Genomic DNA, 16986 nt, shown 5'->3' with positions numbered 1-16986 from the left:
CCTGGCCACAGGATGCTGGGAAGACCTCTCGGGTGTGAGTACCAGAGCCTCTGGGGCATCTGGTCAAGGCCATGTGCAGGTGGGGGAGTTGAGGGCTGGGGTACACCTGGGAGAGTCGCCCTGCCGGGTGGCACAGCTGCCCCAGGCCAGACCCGGGTCCTGGAAAGCACTTCAAAGCTCAAGGCAGTCCTCTGCCTGGCTTTCTGGACCCCTCAGCTTCACACTTGAGCCCTGGAGTGATCTGTAAGAGACCTGTGACCAGGGTGCCTGGGGGGCTCAGTCGGTTAAGCGTTTGACTTCAGCTCAGGTTACAGTCTCAGGGTCCTGGGTTCAAGCCCTGCATCCAGCTCCCTGCTCAGCCAGGAGTCTGCTTCCTCTGCCTCTGCTCTTCCCCCTGCTTGTGCTGTCTCTCTCAAATAAAATCTTAAAAAAAGAGAGAGCTGTGACCAAGGTCTGTCCATTGTCTCATCAGTGGTTCTTCAGATGCAACAGGCTCACCCTTGCATTCTGCTGCAGGGAGCAGAAAACCCCAGCTGTAGGCAAGCATTCCCCATTTCTGTGTTTATCCAGATCATCTTCCCACTGGGCAGTCCTCTCCTTACTTGATGAGTCATTTGGGTAGTTCTCTCACTTATCATCCTTGGGCCTTCCCCACCCACCTCCCTCCCTCAGATGTCCCCTTGGCTTCACGCACCAGCAGTGCGAGGTTGCAGATAATGCCGCTGGTGAAGTTTCCGTGCAACCAGCCCCGGCCGTTCATCAGCTCCCCCTGCAGATCCTGTGGTAGCTGGGACTGGCTTGTTCTGAATCCCCTTATGACTGGCATCTTCTGTCCCTGAGCAGCAGTTGTCCCATCCAGTTTTAAGGTGACAGGTTCCTTTTGCATCTTGATGGTGGAGAAAGTTGTATCCATAGCCCGAGACGCCAGATTTTATGCACAGACCTGGGCGTCAAGGTAAATGACAATACTGACCATTCTGGCATGTTCTGTTCGATCATTCCCAAGGACAGGAGAGGGTACAGGGGACGGAATGTGACTGAGGAGTCAAACCAGGTTCTCTATAGCAGCTGTATTCCTTTTTTTTTTTTTTTTAAAGATTTTATTTATTTGAGAGAGAGAGAGAGAGAGAGCATGAGCAAGCACAAGAGGGGGCAGGGTCAAAGGGAGAAGCAGACTGCCCCTGAGTAGGGAGCCTGGTGTGGGAATCGATCCCGGGACTCTGGGATCATGACCTGAGCTGAAGGCAGTCACTTAACCAACTGAGCCACCCAGGCGCCCCAGCAGCTGTATTCCTCACAAGTATTCCTATCTTTAAGATCTCCTCCCAGAAGTGCAGAGGTTAGGTGGGATTCGGTGAACCCCAGGAGAGAAGTGTAGGCTTTTCACTGGAACCCTGACCCCAAAACTATGTTGGATGGTCAGTTAGCACCACCGTTCTCCATTGCCAGGTTGAAATATTTATTTGAAAAATTGAAAACACAGATGCAATGTATTATACAAAGAAAGGTCTTAATACCATAATAAAAGTATTGTTGGAAGGGAATAAGAGCCTGTCGCTACCTGCCCTGGGAAGGTAGGCACTCAGTGAAAAATGAAATCCATTTCTAAGAACTATTCTAATGGAAAACTGGGTGGGGGGGGGGAGGTTAAAAACAGAACAGAAGAAAAACAAACCCAACCTATCCCTGCGAACCTAAATGTGAGAGTTTGTTATAAGTTATCAGCAAGATTTATCGGAACCCCCTCGGTTTGTCCCTAGGAGTAGTAATCAGCTTCATTTAGGGCCTTCAAACTGAGGTAGTTGAGGGTCACCTGAAAGACATGTCTGGAAATGATCTACTCTCAGAATCGGACCCAATGGCATCTAACCCATGATTTCCCGTTGCTTTGGCTCCTGGGGGCGAGAGGCTGTGCCACCACTTTGGGTTGCTGATCCTGCATTTGGTCTGACCCTGGGAGACGGAGGGGCATCTGCGGTGAAGGCTGGTGGGCCCGCAGGGGTGGCTGTCTAGGCTACAGACAGCGTGGTCTCCGGGGGACCGAGGACGGCGGAGACAGGCCAGAGCCGGTCCGGTTGAAAGGCCAATGCCAGGATCGAAGGCTTTCATTGGCAGGAAGGATTTCCAGACACTTGCAAAGGTGGTAGAAGGTAGCAAGAACTTGACCGGTGGCTAAAGACCAGGGTAAGTGGAGCCGGGAGACCCCTCCAGACTAAGGAGCTGGCCGAGAAGTGAGCATTTCCCAGGTGCAAGCTCAGGACCAGCTCCTCTTCGGCGAGAGGCCGAAGCAAGCCAATCTGAGGATGAACGACATGCATTGTGACCCCCGTGGTACCTGGTTAACCCTGGTGTTGACTTGGCAGCTCAAACACTTCCAACGTTAAGGACATTCTGGGCAATGTTTGGTTCTTCCAGCCACTGGATTAGGGACTTAGATTCAGGTGGGACCCTAGGGATCTTGCTGTCAGCGGCAGAACTAGGCAACAATCTAAATTACAGTCTAATTTAAACTCCTGACTCAGATATAAAAGAACCCCACAAAAGGCAGGTCTTTTCTACCTTTTTTTTTCCTTATTATGTACACATACCCCCTTACTCTAGAGATATTAGAGCAACTGTATAGAAAATTAAATAAGGGATACGGCTGTCTTTCAACCTCTCATCAGTCCTAAGCCATCTTTTGTTGTTCTGCCTTGCTGTGACCCAATTACACTGGCCCATGGGACTTCAGTCACTCAGGATGCTCAGTGACTACTTTAAAAGGCTATGAGGTTCATTTTTAGCCTTAGGATGTCATTCCTGTTTGAATCAAGTATTTCACACCAAGTATAAACACCCTTACTTGAGAAAAGCCAAGGTAGGACAATTTGATTTTGGCTAGAGGATGGGCCAGCTCCTAAGGCAAGCGAGGACAAATACTACGCTACCCCCGACGGATACTTCTTGTGTGACATGGGATTAGCTTGTGTTCCTGTTTAATCTCTTTCTTCATGGTCTTATTACTCAGGCGAAGTCTGCAAAGATTTAAAAAATTACTGTGGCTTTTTAGAGGGAACGTTATTCAGAGAATCCCAGTGTGGTCCAATATACTAGATTTTTCTCACCACTGGTAATTCGGAGCACAACAGTTCGGCCGAGATTCTGGAAGTGAGGACTAGTCCGCTGTGGAAATGCTGACCCACTCTGAGACCACACCGATTGGCTTAATTGGCACAACTGGGCCAGGGGCGCCACGCACCACTCCTTCTGAGCCCCGGATGGAAAAACGCTGAGCACAAAGAAGTGTTAAGCGTAAGACCGCTTATCTTCTGCGGCTGACCCCTCTTTAGCCCAACGTGATCACCTGTCTGAGTCTTGGAATCTGAGCTAATGGGAGAGTGTTTTTTGAGTGCCCTACTTAGAAAATGCACAGAGAGGGAGGGGGAGGGTGGGGGGGGAAGGAGAGCGGTTGATTCACAGTGATCAAACAGGGACCTCGCCACCTATCACATAGCAACACTTAGCAATGCTCCTGTGGGACAGGTCCTGGGAAGTGCTTGTTGGCTTCTACCTAGGAGTTGCTACAGATAAGGAAGGAAGATACCGTTTGTCCAAGATCGGAAGGTCACTTAAATGCTGGGGTCTGTCCGTCTGGAGGTGGACAAGTGCTGTCAGGCTGCCCGCCCCTAGGAAGCCGTTAATGTGCCCTCTGTCCTCATCCTGTCCAGGCAGCAAGGGCCCGGGACGTGTGGCTGGAAGGCTCAGAGCCAGTGGTCTCCCTTTCTCGGTTTCCCTGACCCAGGTGCTCTGAGGAACCTGCTTGCCTCGGGGTCTAGGCCAGTAACAGACTGGGAAGCATGTTGGCCTGGTGTCTGATTCTTGAAGACTCATGACCTGGGGCAGCCATGCAGCCCCACCATCACCACACCTCAAATCCTGATTGCTCAAAGCGTCTTTCTGGAGGCTGCCGCCGCCGCCGAACAGAGGTTAGTAATAAATATTAAAGGTACCCAACCAAGCACAGGGTTCTTTCCTGCCGGGAGCAAATCTGCCTGATCTTCTGGGTCTGTCCCTTAGGTAGAACATGGAATTATCTTCTTCAGGTTCAAGAGGATGCCCAGGCGGCCAGTTGGAGAGAGGAGTTGGAAAAGCCCTCACGCGCTCCCTCTCAGGGTCCCACCTGGGCCTGAAGGGAGGTGGCACGGAAAATTCATTCTGGGGTAAGAAGGTGGCTACTCTCCCCAGCACACTCAAGCACATGACAAGGTTTTTCAGCCTGGGCACCAGAAGTTCCCAAGAAAGGGGTCTCCTGAGGCCTGGGTTGTGTGCACCCCTCCTTTCCCGCCTTCTTTACCCCCGGTCAGAGGCTTTCAGCTGGGCTCTCGCTTTAGGAAGGAAAGGCACTCGCTCTGCTTCTGCCCTTGGAGGAGAGTGGGGCCGAGCCGCGGTGCCCACCTCTGGGGAGTGGCCTCGGCTGCCCCAGACTCGCTCAGCGGGACACTCAGCATGGAGGCTGGTGTGGAGCACCAAGGAGAAGCCTGAGCAGCACCATTGCTGTTAACTGCTGTGGTTAGGGGCCCCTGATGGCTCAGAGCTCCAGGGGTGCTCCCTTTGGGAGAGTTGGCTCTATGAGGGAACGCTGAAAGAAGAAAATAAAAACAAAAACAAAAACCCAACCAACCACCATAAGAAGCAGTGGGAAATCCATGGAACTGCCAAGAGAGGGGAGAGTTGCCTCAGCGTGCTCGGCCAGGACGCTCCCGCTGTTCAGTTGGCACAGATTTAGGACGGCGTCCTGGCTTGGCGCCCCGCCAGCCCTCTGACGCTCACGAGTTGGTGCAGATGGTGAAACAGAAAAGGCTGAGGAGAAAACAGAAGAAAACGCGTGAGGTGGCCCCTCACCAGGGTTCTTGGAAACAGCGAGCCCCTCGGACAAGGCCGCCGAGCATCTGGGGGTCTAATGGCAGGCAGGATGGGGAGGGAGGTCCTCTCCGCGAGGGGTGGCCCTGGTCCCCCCCTCCTCTGTGGAAGGCAGTGACTGGGGTCCCTGGCACTGGACAACGGGAGTGGTGTGGCTGCCACTGGGACTCCCCCGGGGCTTAGGCCGTGGCTGGCGAATAACACACACACAGACAGGCCACAAGATTTACACTCGGACGTGTGGGGTGTCGACGTGGCTCTATTCTTTTCCGGTGTCCGCTTCATGCAGTGCAGGTGGAGACGCTTCGGTTCCTGAAAGACAATGATAATTTTTGCTTCCTAGCACTACACGTGTGCGCGCATTCATTTCACCAACAAAAACGGCCACCATGTTGGGCTCTCCAATACCTCACGCTCATAACCATCTACTCCCTGAGTTACGTGCCCAGAATGACTGGTATCCATCTGTGGTTGGCTCCCAGAGTCAGTCAAGACAATGAGAGTTTGCAGTCCTGGTCATGATCAAGTTGGCCGCTTTGGGCACGTGGGAAAGCAGCAGACTCTGGGTGATAACGCCTCTCTGGGCTGGTGGGCCCACCATCATCCCCTCACTGTACCCCATTTCTAGCCCCTGACCCTTTCTCTCATGCGGCCATTGCTGCCCACTGCTGATTCTAGTCAGTCACTGAGGCTTGTAATCCCCTCGCCCCATCTGCAGGCTCTTCACTGACCGCCATCCATTCGTTCACTACTCAACTCTATGCACGCCAGGCTAACTGGGCCTGGAAGGGAATGGCTGCGAGGGAGTGACGAGCCTACTGGTCAACATTAAGGTCTTGAGAGGTGACAACAAAAGCTTTCAATTCACCCCAAATTATGCCAGTTTTGGGGCTTGAACATTATTTACAACTGAAACATGCTCTGTGAGTTGAGAGGGGGAAGTCAGTGACCCGAAGGGCGCCTCATTCTGTCACGTCTGAGGGGAAGGCCCTCCACGCACCCTCCCCTCTCGGTGCCAGTGCTGGCCCTCAGAGAGGCCCACCTTCTTCCCAGCCCTCGGCAACACCAGCGAGCTCGTAGTGCTTTTTTCGAAGCTCTCCCAGCTTTTGACGCTCCTTCTGCAGGTCATTCTCCAGCTCCAGCACCCTGACCTGTGGGAAGAGTGGAATTTTCTTTTGAGCAGCAATCTGACAATGGTCTCACTTTGACTTAATCCCTCTCCTTCTCTGCTGATTTCCTCTATCCTCTCCTGTTTACCCGTCTATCCCAGTGGCTCTTCCGTTTACTCACTGGGACCCTCTCCTGGAGGTGATGCTTTATAGCCCCAGTGGGTGTAGGGCTCATCTCATGCTCCTCTGAAATCTCTACCTGAAAGCAACTCTGGTATCTAGCCTATATGTGTGGTGTGTTCCAATCCAGTTCCCCTTCTGCTTCAATCCTGCTTTCCTGGAAATCCAGGCAAGAGTCAGCTCAGATGATTCTCTCTGAGGGGCTGGTACAACGTAGGGTTATCATCATACAGGAAAAAGCACAATCCTACCAAGAAAACGGCTGGTTCCTGGTTACCCCTACTCCTCATTAATTCTAGTTATTTTACTAGTACTAATACTAGTTATTATTTTATTAATTCAAGAATTGTTTGCTGAGCACCCATCATGTACCCCGGCCTCTGCGGCAGGTGCTGGAGACGCGGTGGTGCACAGACGGACAAGGTCCCTGCTTACCTTGCAGGGGGGGAAACACAAACTCACGAACAAGAACAGATCAGAACGTAATGAAAATGACACAGGGTCACGTGATAAAGGCCAAGGGTGATCAGCAAATGCTACTCAGGCAGGCGGGAGCTTGAGGTATCGGAAGAACAGAAAGGAGCCCCATGTGGCCGACGCATGAGTGGGGAGAGGGTCACGAGAGGAGAATGGAGAAACAGGCCAGGGTCATTTCATCCAGGGCCCCAGGGTTGGGGGCAGGAGTTTGGATATTAACTCTTAAGTGTGAAAGGGAAGCCACTCGAAGATTTCAAGCAGAGATGTGACGTGCTGTCATTTATGCTTTTAAAAATCTGTAGAACCTGAACAAACTCTGGGGTGGGGCGAGAGTGGTTAGGCGGTTCCTTTTTTTTTTTCTTTTCAAATTTTTTATTGTGGAAAATGTAAAACCATACGGAAAGATGGAGACGATCTGGCAAACCCCATCATGGACCTTTCACCGAGTTCCACCAACTGTCAACCCAGGGCTGGACCTGTCTCAGCAATGTTCTTTCCTATTCTCTGCCCCCAACTGCCCCACCACCCGGCCCCACCATGGGACCACTTGGAAACAAGTCCTCGCATGCATTGCAGTTAAGCTGCCTTTGCAGTAGTTCAGGAGAGAAACGATGGTAGCTCAGGCAGGGTTAGGAAGATGGAAAAGAGGGGGAAGGTTCAGGCTTGGAGAGTTGGAGTTGACAGGACCCGCTGGGGGACTGGATGTAGAAGGGTGAGTGGGAAGGGAGGACCCAAGGATGACTCCTAAGTCTTAGCACCCAGGTGTGGGGGGTTCCAGTTACTGAGGCGGAGAAAACAAGAAGAGGGGCAGATCTGGGTGGGAGGGAAATCGGGAGCCCTGGTTTGGACCCATTAAGTTGGAGACGTATTTGGCATCAAGTGGAGAGATCAAGTAGGCAGTTGGACAAGCACAGAGCTCAAGGAGAAGATCGAGGCCGGGGAGAAGAATCTGGTACTTATCAGCATATAGATGGAATCTGCAGTCAAGCGGGACTGGATGAGCCCAGTAAGCAAGACAGTGTAGATGGCAGGGACTCGCACCTGATGTGATTTTTCCTAAAAGTGCCAAGTGACCCCCACAGAGACTTTCACATTCTCAATCTGGACTTTACCCCAAGACTGGGACCAGTAATTCTAGAACAAGGATGTCAGATCTTTTTTCAGGATCCCACTGATTCCTATTTCTCCACATGCCTTAACTTTACGAACTGGGAGAAATGGCATTGCCTTTGATGGGTTCTCAGTGAATCGATTTTTCTTTTTTAAACCAAGGTCATACACAAAGAATTCATATCAGAAGTTTTCAAAAAATTGCCAAAAACCAAAACCAAACAGAAACAGACTCATAAATACAGAGAATTGGGGGTGGCCAGAGGGGGAGGGGGTGGAGGAATGGGTGAAACAGGTGAAGGGGATGAAGAGGTACATTACCAGATGAGTGAGTCATGGGGATGAAAAGTACAACATAGGGAATATAGTCAACAGTATTGTTATGACGTTGCATGGTGACAGACGGTGACTATACTTAACGTGGCGAGCACCGAATGATGCACAGAATTGTCAAACCATTGCATGTATGCCTGAAAGTAATGTAACAGTGTGTGTCAACTCGACTTAAAAAAAAAATCATCCATCGTAAGACATTAAATACTAGTTGATGTCTGCTAGGAGATCCCTGATGGTAACGGTGAGGGGAACACCAGTCCGAGACCAGTGAGCCACAGTTAAGATTCTGAACTTAACCCATCGTCTGTCTCCACCGCCACTGTCCCTTCCAGTGTCATTTACATTCATGCCTGGGCTACTGGGTCCATCTGTGTGTGTTTCCTCCCCAAGTCTCTCCCCTACTGGCTTCTCTCCATGGGGATCAGACTTGGGATCGATGTCACTGGCAACCGATGGAACAGACGTGGAAGCGGGGATCCTACCTGGGAATCCATCTCCTGGCGTTTGATCTGGGTCAGTGTCATGCTGGAGAAGTCCATATTGTCTGCAAGGGCGGAGGGAAGGTCTTGTCAGGTGACACCCTGGCCGACTCTCTCGCCTGAGAGGCGGCCGTATGATACCAGCACTCTGCTGAAATGCTCGCTAGTTCCCAAAACACATGTGAAAGTCACTGATGTATAGACGGGGAGGAAGTGCGCTGACAGGGTAACGAGGATTGGGCGCGCCCCTACCCCCCAGCCCAGAAGAGTCGTGTCTTTGAATCCAGAGCAATCGCTACATGAAAAATCGACCTTAAGGCCTATTGCTATGGTGACAGAAACAGCATGTGTACGTGGTGTCCCCCCCTTTCGAGGAAGTAAGCACGCACGTAGAAAAGATGAATGAGAGAGAATGTGGAAACGGAGTTGTGGGAAACTGGGGACATAGAGACTAGCTGGACAGGATGGATATGGAAAGCAGTGCTTCGGGGCGGCTACCTGTCTCCTCAATCTGGGATTTGCCCGAGATGGTGGAGGCCACGACAGTGGCGGTGGCCTGGTTCACCCCCCGGGAGGCCTGCTGCAGCTGGGCCAGGTTTGGGCTGTCCTTGTCAGCTTTCACCTGCCAGGACCAAGCAGAGTCAGGTTCACACAGCACATGGCGGCAAGGACAGAGTCAAAGAAGTTGGTCCAATGGTTCCTAACAAACATACGGGATCACTAGGGGTCACTAGTCGACTTCTTACAAATTGCTTCCTATAAGGGGCGTGTGTTGTGGCTCAGTCGGCTGAGTGTCGGACTCTTGCTTTTGGCTCAGGTCATGATCTCAGGATCGTGAGATCGAGCCCCATGTCGGGCTCTGTGCTCAGTGGGGAGTCTGCTGAAGATTCTCTCTCTCTCCCTGTCCCTCTGCCCGTCTCCCACTTGGGCATGTGCACGCTCTCTCTCTTTCTCTCTCTCAAATAAATACGTAAAATTTTTTAAAAAAGATTTTATTTGTCAGAGAGAGAGACACACACACACAAAAGCACAAGCAGGGGGAGTGGCAGGCAAAGGGAGAAGCAGGCTCCCCGCGGAGCAGGGAGCCCTATGTGGGGCTCGATCCCAGGATCCTGGGATCATGACCTGAGCCGAAGGCAGGCGCTTAACCTAAGGCTGAGCCACCCAGGCGTCCTAAATAAATCTTTAAAAAATGCTCTTATAGGGTCAACTCTTGGCGTATCTCTAATATGAAAAATTACTCCTGGCTTATTTGCTTGGTAGCCTCAGACTCTAGCTTTATCAGTTCTTGTGATAAACTGTTCTCGTTGTGGACACTAATTTGGGACAACAATAAATAAGGATGATAAGGACGCTCCCCAGAGTACTATAAAACTCACAGACAGATTTTGGTAACAAGCTTTGTATTACGATTAGTTGGGGGCAATGGTTCAAATTTGGAGACTTCAGGAACCTCAGAGCCGAGCCAGGGAACCAGCTCATGGCGCTGACACATTCCTTATTTGAGTGCTCCTTGAATACCCGGATTGCTAATCGGAGGTCGGCATGGCTGGGACCCTCAAAGGCCACTTGTCACAAAAGCGCTGAGAGCCGAGAGGAGAGCCCGTGTGGCGAGCTGGGCGGAGGAAAGGCTCTCAGGGGAGGGGAGGAGGGGACCCTTGAGAGGCAGAATTTTAACTTGGGACCTCATCTACCTGGACCCTGGATAAATCATCTGTTCTTGGGGCAGGCTCCGCCGTCCCAGTAGTCTGCAGCCTCGCCGGACCTTACAGTGCCCTGGAGAGTCTGGTGCAGGTCCTACCTTAGAGGCAGCCACAAGCTGGGCTGTGCTGGCAGCGATTTCGTGCGAACACACCATCAGTTCCTCAAATTTCCCTCTGCCTTGCACCACCAGATCGGCTGCATCCCTGGTAGTCAGAAAGGGACGAGACAAATTATGTCCCGGACAGCTGCAACCCCTTATGATCCCGCCTCCAGAGAGCACGGCCGGCCCGGCCCATCCCTGTGCAGCCCCAGGAGATCCAGGCTCCCTTTCCAACTTTCAGTCCCGTTGACTTCCCTACCAACAGTTCATTTCCAAGGGGCAGACTGTTTGCCCTCGGTTGCTGTCTGGGATGGGTTGATGGAACTGGGGGTGGGGCTGAGGAGCCCTGGGAGTGACAGACACTTACACCATGACAGTGGCTCCCCAGCCCACGGCTTTGGAGGCCGAGATGAGTCCTTCCGTCCATCGGGAATTCTTGGCATAAAACTCTTTAGGTGATGCTGTGCCCTGAGGAAGTGAAAGGTAGTAACGACTAGCTTTTTCTCAAGGGCCTCCTATGCCCCAGTTGCTTTTATGTCTATTACTCCCATACGGACCTCACACCAACCCCAAGACGTAAGCATTATCACCCCATTTTACAGACGAGCAAACGAAGACTCAGAAAAGCAAAGATACTCTTCCCCAGTTCGTGCAGGAGATAAGTGGAAGTAAATCCTAGACGTTTCTGACTCCAAAGCCCGTAGCATTTCTCTTATATCACATTTCCATGTTGTATATATAAGAATCTCTATCTATCCACGTGCACACAGGAACAACGTGATCCGAGAGGAGCCTAACCGCTCGCCACGATTTGCCAAAAGAGAAGAGTACTCAGTGAATAATTGAAGCAAATTATTTCTCCTTGGAATTTTAAAATGCCTTCATGCTTTGGAAGTATCTGATAGTCTTGGAAGCCACAGGTGCTCCTTGCTCGGTCCCTCTCTCTGTTTTGGGGATAGAAAACATCCCCTCTTGGACTGATAAAAAGCACCACCACTAAAGCAGATATGGCTGCCTTCTTTGAAGGATAGTGTTCAGGTCCGGAATCCCTCACTGGGCCTCTGTCCCCTGAGTTACAGCTGCACACAGGGTGTGAGAAGGAAACACACAAGCAGAGGAGGGAGAAAGCCCAGTGAGCACGTCGACCAGAGACTGGGGCAGAGTCTGTGAATAACTGTCAGCAGACTCTGCTGCGGGAAGGAGACATGGCCGCACTCACTAGGAAAGGTCAGCAACCAGGCCGGCCCCTCTGATTTGGCCAATTTTTCAAAAGCTCTCCCTTCCACCTCTGAGGGTCCAGGCTTGCAATGCACACGGGGTTTCCAGAGCAGGTTCCAATGATGTTGCCTGGGTTAATGACCCTGCAGCTGGAGGCTGAGGCTGACTGCCCTCTGGGGACCTGGGAGCACCCCAGCTTCTTCCCGTGGGCATCTGCGCTAGGCCATGAGAAGCAGCTGCACCCTCAGATGCACACCCAGGACGAGATGGCAGCACCCGTGGATTTTGCTGAACGTGGACGAGTGTATTGAGTAGGTATAGCCTCTCGGTAAACTGGGAGTCTGTGAATGACCTGTCCAGGGGTCCTCACCCATGCTTACCCGGCCACTCTCCACTATCTCTCTCTGGAGGTCCTTCGAGGCCACGATCAGGACCTGAATAGCTTGCATTAGGCTTGTACAGGAACCAAGGATCCTAGGAGGAAAAAAAAAAGTTAGGGTCACAGAAGAGAGACCAAGAACAATGAAGGAGTCTGTTCTCTTTTTCAGGCCTAAATACAGGCAAACCCGGGATGGGAAAGGCGGAGGAAATACACCTTCACGGAAAGGCACGTGAGTAGGGAGACTTGACTGGGGACAGTTATGTGATGATTCTCGGGGTTTCTCTTCCCCTAAAATGCAACGGCAATATTATCATCAAGAACACCGTTGTCGACAACTACACAGACTCATCCGTTGCCCATGACTGCTACTGTTCTAATTAGTATAATTCACTGCAGGGGAGACTCATCTGATCACCTCGAGGTGGCCCCACACGGCTCGGACTGACCTTTCGTTCACCTCCAACTGGACTCCTGTGTCTCCAGCTCGGGATTTGCTGAGCATCTCCTGTTAAAAAGAAGCAGGGTTTCTCAATACATGGTGGGTACTGGAGCGCTCACTGGCATCCTGAGACACTTTGTGTCCAACATCCTGTGGCAGCTGAGAAACCCAAATCCAGAAAGGGCCCATCCACATCCTGGTGAGTCGGGAAAAGAATCCAGACTTCTGATCTCTTCAGTGGGAAGCAGCCCCAGCAGGCTGGCTCTACCATCTGTGAGTGTCCATCCCAGGCGGACGTGTGCACAGAATTCTGGGAGCTATGGCACCCTGCCAACAGGGGGCAGCAGATCCCAGGTCCCAGCAGCAGGTACTCGCCCCAAGGCAGGCAGCCCGAGTCTTCCACCAAAGGAGCGCTATGGGACCTTTCCAATGCCGCCCACTCAGCTTTTCCCTGGGACAATCATGTCTGCTGATTTCACGGGTGCCTGCCACTGAGAAAAATGTGCATTATCTCCTTCAACTCTTACAACACCCCTCCGAGGCAGGTACTATTACCACTGCCCCATCATGCAGAAACGGGACCTTAGTGAGGTTCGTGGAACGACCTATTCCAAGGGACACAACTAGCAAGTGGTCAGCCTGGAAGTATGACGCAGGATGAACCGACACCAAAGTAGGTGAGGGGCTACTCATTTTCTATCCTCAGGGATCCTGTGGAGTTTGGGTTTTGGTTGGGCTCATAAGGGGCCTCGGTAGCCTTCATGAACAAGTCAGAGACATCCAGTGGGCAATGTCACCATGGGGAAGCTGCAAGAGCCTCGCTTTAGGAGACGTGCCAGATGCTTCCATACCTCGATTCTGGCCGTAGCAGTTTTGATGGCAGCTGACGTGGCAGCCATCTCCTTGTCCACCAGGTCCCCCAGCTCCTCCTGTTTGATGTCCAGGCCTCTGGGCAGGAGCTCCTGGGAACAGCATCACAAAGGCTGCAATGACCCTTTGACCTCCTCCTCTCTGTTCTCCCGTGGCAGAAAGCAAGGGAGAAGGGCCCTGCCATGTAACACACTTCTGGAACCCACAGAGGGGCCTCCTGTGCAGGCCTCGTCTGGAACTCGCTACTGCGTGAACCCCAGAACCTCACACTCCACCCCCCTCCTTCTAGAAAGCCATCCCTGCCTAAGCCCACAATGCCATTCAGTTGCAGCTGCTTGGACCCTGACCTCACAGTTGCACGGTACAGTGTATTTGTGGCTTGGGAGGTATTTTATTTTAAGATTCATTTATTTGAGAGAGACAAAGACAAAGAGACAAAGAGCAAAAGTGGGAAGGGCAGCAGGAGAGGGAGAGAGGATCTCAAGCAGACTCCACGGCTGGGCACGAGCCTGATGTGGGGCTCGATCTCATGACCCTGAGATCACGACCTGAGCTGAAACCAAGAGTCGGACGCTCCACCGACTGTGCCACCCAGGTGCCAGTTGGGAGGTATTTTAAAAACATCTTCAAATATCGGTGATGCCTTCCAACCAGACACTCTGCCTCTTATTGGACTTTGCGTCCACAGCAATCATATGAGGCAGTTACTAGTTCTGTTCTACACATGGGAAGCCAAGGCTCCGAGAGGTCAAATGTCTTGACCCCAGTCACACTGCTAATGGATGGCAGAGAGCAGGGATTTGAACTTGGGGCTGATGGCAAAGCCTGTGAATTGTGAAAATATTATTTGTTATACCTATGAGAGTACAAAACAGATATGAATGGTTTAAAGAATAAGAACAATGGCCCACGTATCTACCACCCAACTTAAGGACTAGCTTAAGGAACGTTATCAGTACCTTTGAAATCTCCTTTGTATTCTGCCCTAACTCCATCTCCACCCTCCCTGCTTCCCACCTCAAGATAAACACAGAATTCAGGAGAATGCTTATTTTTTTTTAAAACTCCCTATGAAGGCATCCTTAAACAGTATAATGTGAAGTACATATGTTTTGATCTTTATTTATTTCCTTTAAAGACTTTATTTATTTAATAGAGAGTCTTAAGCAGACTCCACACTGAGTGCGGAACCTGACTTGGGGCTTGAACTCATGACCCTGAGATCATGACCTGAGCTGAAACCAAGAGTCAGATACTAATTGACCCACTGAGCCACCCAGGAGCCCCTGGTTTGATTTTTATTTAAAAGGAATCCTACTCTATGCATTTTCCTATGACTTGCTTGTTCACTCAGCAGTCCGTGTGTCCTATAATGTGGTAATTCTATCCCCAGGCAAACACCCTAGAGAAACTCTTAAATCAGGAGATATGTACCAGAGTGACCAAATACACATTCGTGATAGCCCCAAACTGGAAAGAACCCAAACATCCATCAACAATAGATATATAGCTATATAACAGATATGTAAATAAATATAAACAGATACATAATAGATGTATAACTTGAGCTATAGTCACATGACAGACTGCTACAGAGCAGTGAAAATGAACATATCTGCATGGATGAACCTCATATACAGAATGCTGGAAAAAGCACGGTGTAGAAGAAAGTCTGTAACACACAGAACTAAAAATGTTACTTAGGGAAAAAGGACACAGTTTTTCTATTACCTTCACTTGGAACCCTGATTAAACATTCTACATATAACTTCTACACTCCAGCTTCTAAAATCTGTGCCACATTCTATGGTAATTCCTTCAGTTCTATCATCCAATTCACTAATTCTTTCTTCAGCTTTGTTTTAACCTGCTGTTGGATCTCTATGCTAAGTTATGACTTTCAATGATTATATTTTTCATTTCTAGAAGTTTGGTGGTGGTTTTTCAAATATATCTGGTTACTTTTGAAAGTATCTTATTTCCTTGCCACACTTTTTAATATCCTTTAAAAAGTTCTTTAACATATAGGACACATTTATGATGAATGTATGGGCCTTGGGACTTTATCTGTGAAAGTTCCTTGGGGTTTAGAGTCAAAGTATACCTCTTCAGAGACCATTTGGATCTGCCTCTGCCAGGTACCTGGGCCCCTAATGACCTGATTACTTTAATTTTCTGTTTGGGTTTTTTTTCAGGCCACACAGGTAGTAGATTTGGACCCTGAAGCCACAGATACGTGGCTTGTAGTTAGAAATTCCCTAGGAGGCCGTGTTGCCTCCTTTTCCCCGCTACAACCAAGGTTGAGACCAGATCTCTCCAGTAGAGTAGGCTTTTCCCCCGTTCACTTGGGGTGTGATCTTTTGGAGTTCTGTTTTGGGGAGGAAGTCTCTGCATTCCAAACTTTGACCCTACTTGGGCCTAGGTTTTGTTTCTTACTCTCCCCTGTATGTGTGGCCCACTAAAATCCAAGCTCTAGGCCAAAAGATGAACAAACACTGGCTCCTGCATCCTTTTGGTTTCTGATTCTGAGAATTTCCTTAGTTTTCCGCCAGTTCAGATTCAAGTAACATTTTTCCCCCCAAACTTTATTTAGCATATTCCACACCCTGTCCTAGGAAGAGTTCTAAACATCTGGTCTGTCCTACTGCCAGAAAGGAAACCTGCCCAGGATCTTCCTCTCACACCTTGCTTTTTAAAATTAATTTGATTCTTGGGGCGCCTGGGTGGCTCAGTTGTTAAGAGTCTGCCTTCAGCTCGGGTCACGATCCCAGGGTCCTGGGATCGAGACCTGCATTGGGCTCCCTGCTCGGCAGAGAGCCAGTTTCTCCCTCTCCCACTCCCACTGCTTGTGTTCCCTCTCTTGCTGTGTCTCTCTCTATCAAATAAATAAAATCTTAAAAAAAAATTAATTTGATTCCTACTTCCTCACCTAATGGTGTCCTACACATGTGCGTACTGAGAAGCAGTTCTGCATGGCCCTGGAGAAGGTGGTCTATCTCCAGCAAAACGCAGACTGTGGTAAGGCTGCCTAGGCCGCCATCAGCAATTTAATAACACTAAAATACCACTGGGATCGTGTCATTCTATTGAAAGAAAGGTCAGCAATTCACCATTATCCATAGCCTTCCTTCATCCAGACATTCACAATTCCCTACCTCGTCGCCCACTTCTCCCCAGTATGAACCTTCCTACCCATCTGATCTTTTTATCTGCTTTGCTTTCTCCGTATGTATATTCCATTAAATAAACATTCACTGGGTGTTAGCTACCTGCCAGATACGCCAGGGACCAAGGGGATGACGTGAAGAAGGTGCAGGCTCTGTCTTTAAGGATCATGGGGGAAAGAGACAGGTAGGCAGGTACACTGCAGCACTAGCCACCAACACCGCAAGGTGAAGGTGGTGGGTGGGAGGGACCCAGGAAGGTGAATAAGGGCCAGACTGTGACAGTCCTTGGGTATCACATTACATAATTTGATTTTTGTTATTGAACGAGGAATCACAATCAGATCTCTGTTTTTGGAAGAGATTAGAGGAAAAGAGGCCAAGAGGCAGAAAAACTAATCAGAAGGCTGTTATAAGAGTTCAGATGAGGGATGACGACAATCTGAACTCCGGCCCTGATCTCTTCATACCCTGGACTTACTGTTATGACCCATTTTTGGAATCAAGTAAATGCCTTGT

General features: G+C 50.2%; 2 protein-coding genes across 4 annotated transcripts in view; both read right to left on the bottom strand.

Annotated features, from left to right (window-relative positions):
- The window catches only part of LOC117999481 (nuclear envelope pore membrane protein POM 121C-like), a 65964-nt gene extending 61235 nt beyond the window's left edge, over nt 1–4729 (bottom strand). Inside the window, exon 1 of the mRNA XM_034988627.1 lies at nt 4661–4729. The gene's annotated coding sequence lies outside the window, so the exon portion shown is untranslated. The remainder of the gene's footprint in view (nt 1–4660) is intronic.
- Nucleotides 1443–16986, bottom strand: part of HIP1 (huntingtin interacting protein 1) — a 146619-nt gene continuing 131075 nt past the window's right edge. For 2 of the 3 annotated variants that reach the window (XM_034988630.1, XM_034988629.1), the window contains 10 exons: nt 13285–13395; nt 12441–12499; nt 11993–12086; nt 10762–10862; nt 10392–10497; nt 9089–9212; nt 8594–8655; nt 5942–6050; nt 5130–5211; nt 1443–4839 (listed from right to left, as the gene is read on the bottom strand). In XM_034988630.1, coding sequence (XP_034844521.1) covers nt 5159–5211; nt 5942–6050; nt 8594–8655; nt 9089–9212; nt 10392–10497; nt 10762–10862; nt 11993–12086; nt 12441–12499; nt 13285–13395 — 819 coding nt within the window. In that variant the 3' untranslated portion in view covers nt 1443–4839; nt 5130–5158. The remainder of the gene's footprint in view (nt 4840–5129; nt 5212–5941; nt 6051–8593; nt 8656–9088; nt 9213–10391; nt 10498–10761; nt 10863–11992; nt 12087–12440; nt 12500–13284; nt 13396–16986) is intronic. The other variant, XM_034988628.1, reaches the window with a different exon arrangement.

Source organism: Mirounga leonina, unplaced genomic scaffold (assembly GCF_011800145.1).
Source record: "Mirounga leonina isolate KUSES-001 unplaced genomic scaffold, KU_Mleo_1.0 Mir_454, whole genome shotgun sequence".
In the NCBI taxonomy this organism is placed as follows: Eukaryota; Metazoa; Chordata; class Mammalia; order Carnivora; family Phocidae; genus Mirounga; species Mirounga leonina.
This window is presented reverse-complemented; position numbering and strand designations above follow the sequence as displayed.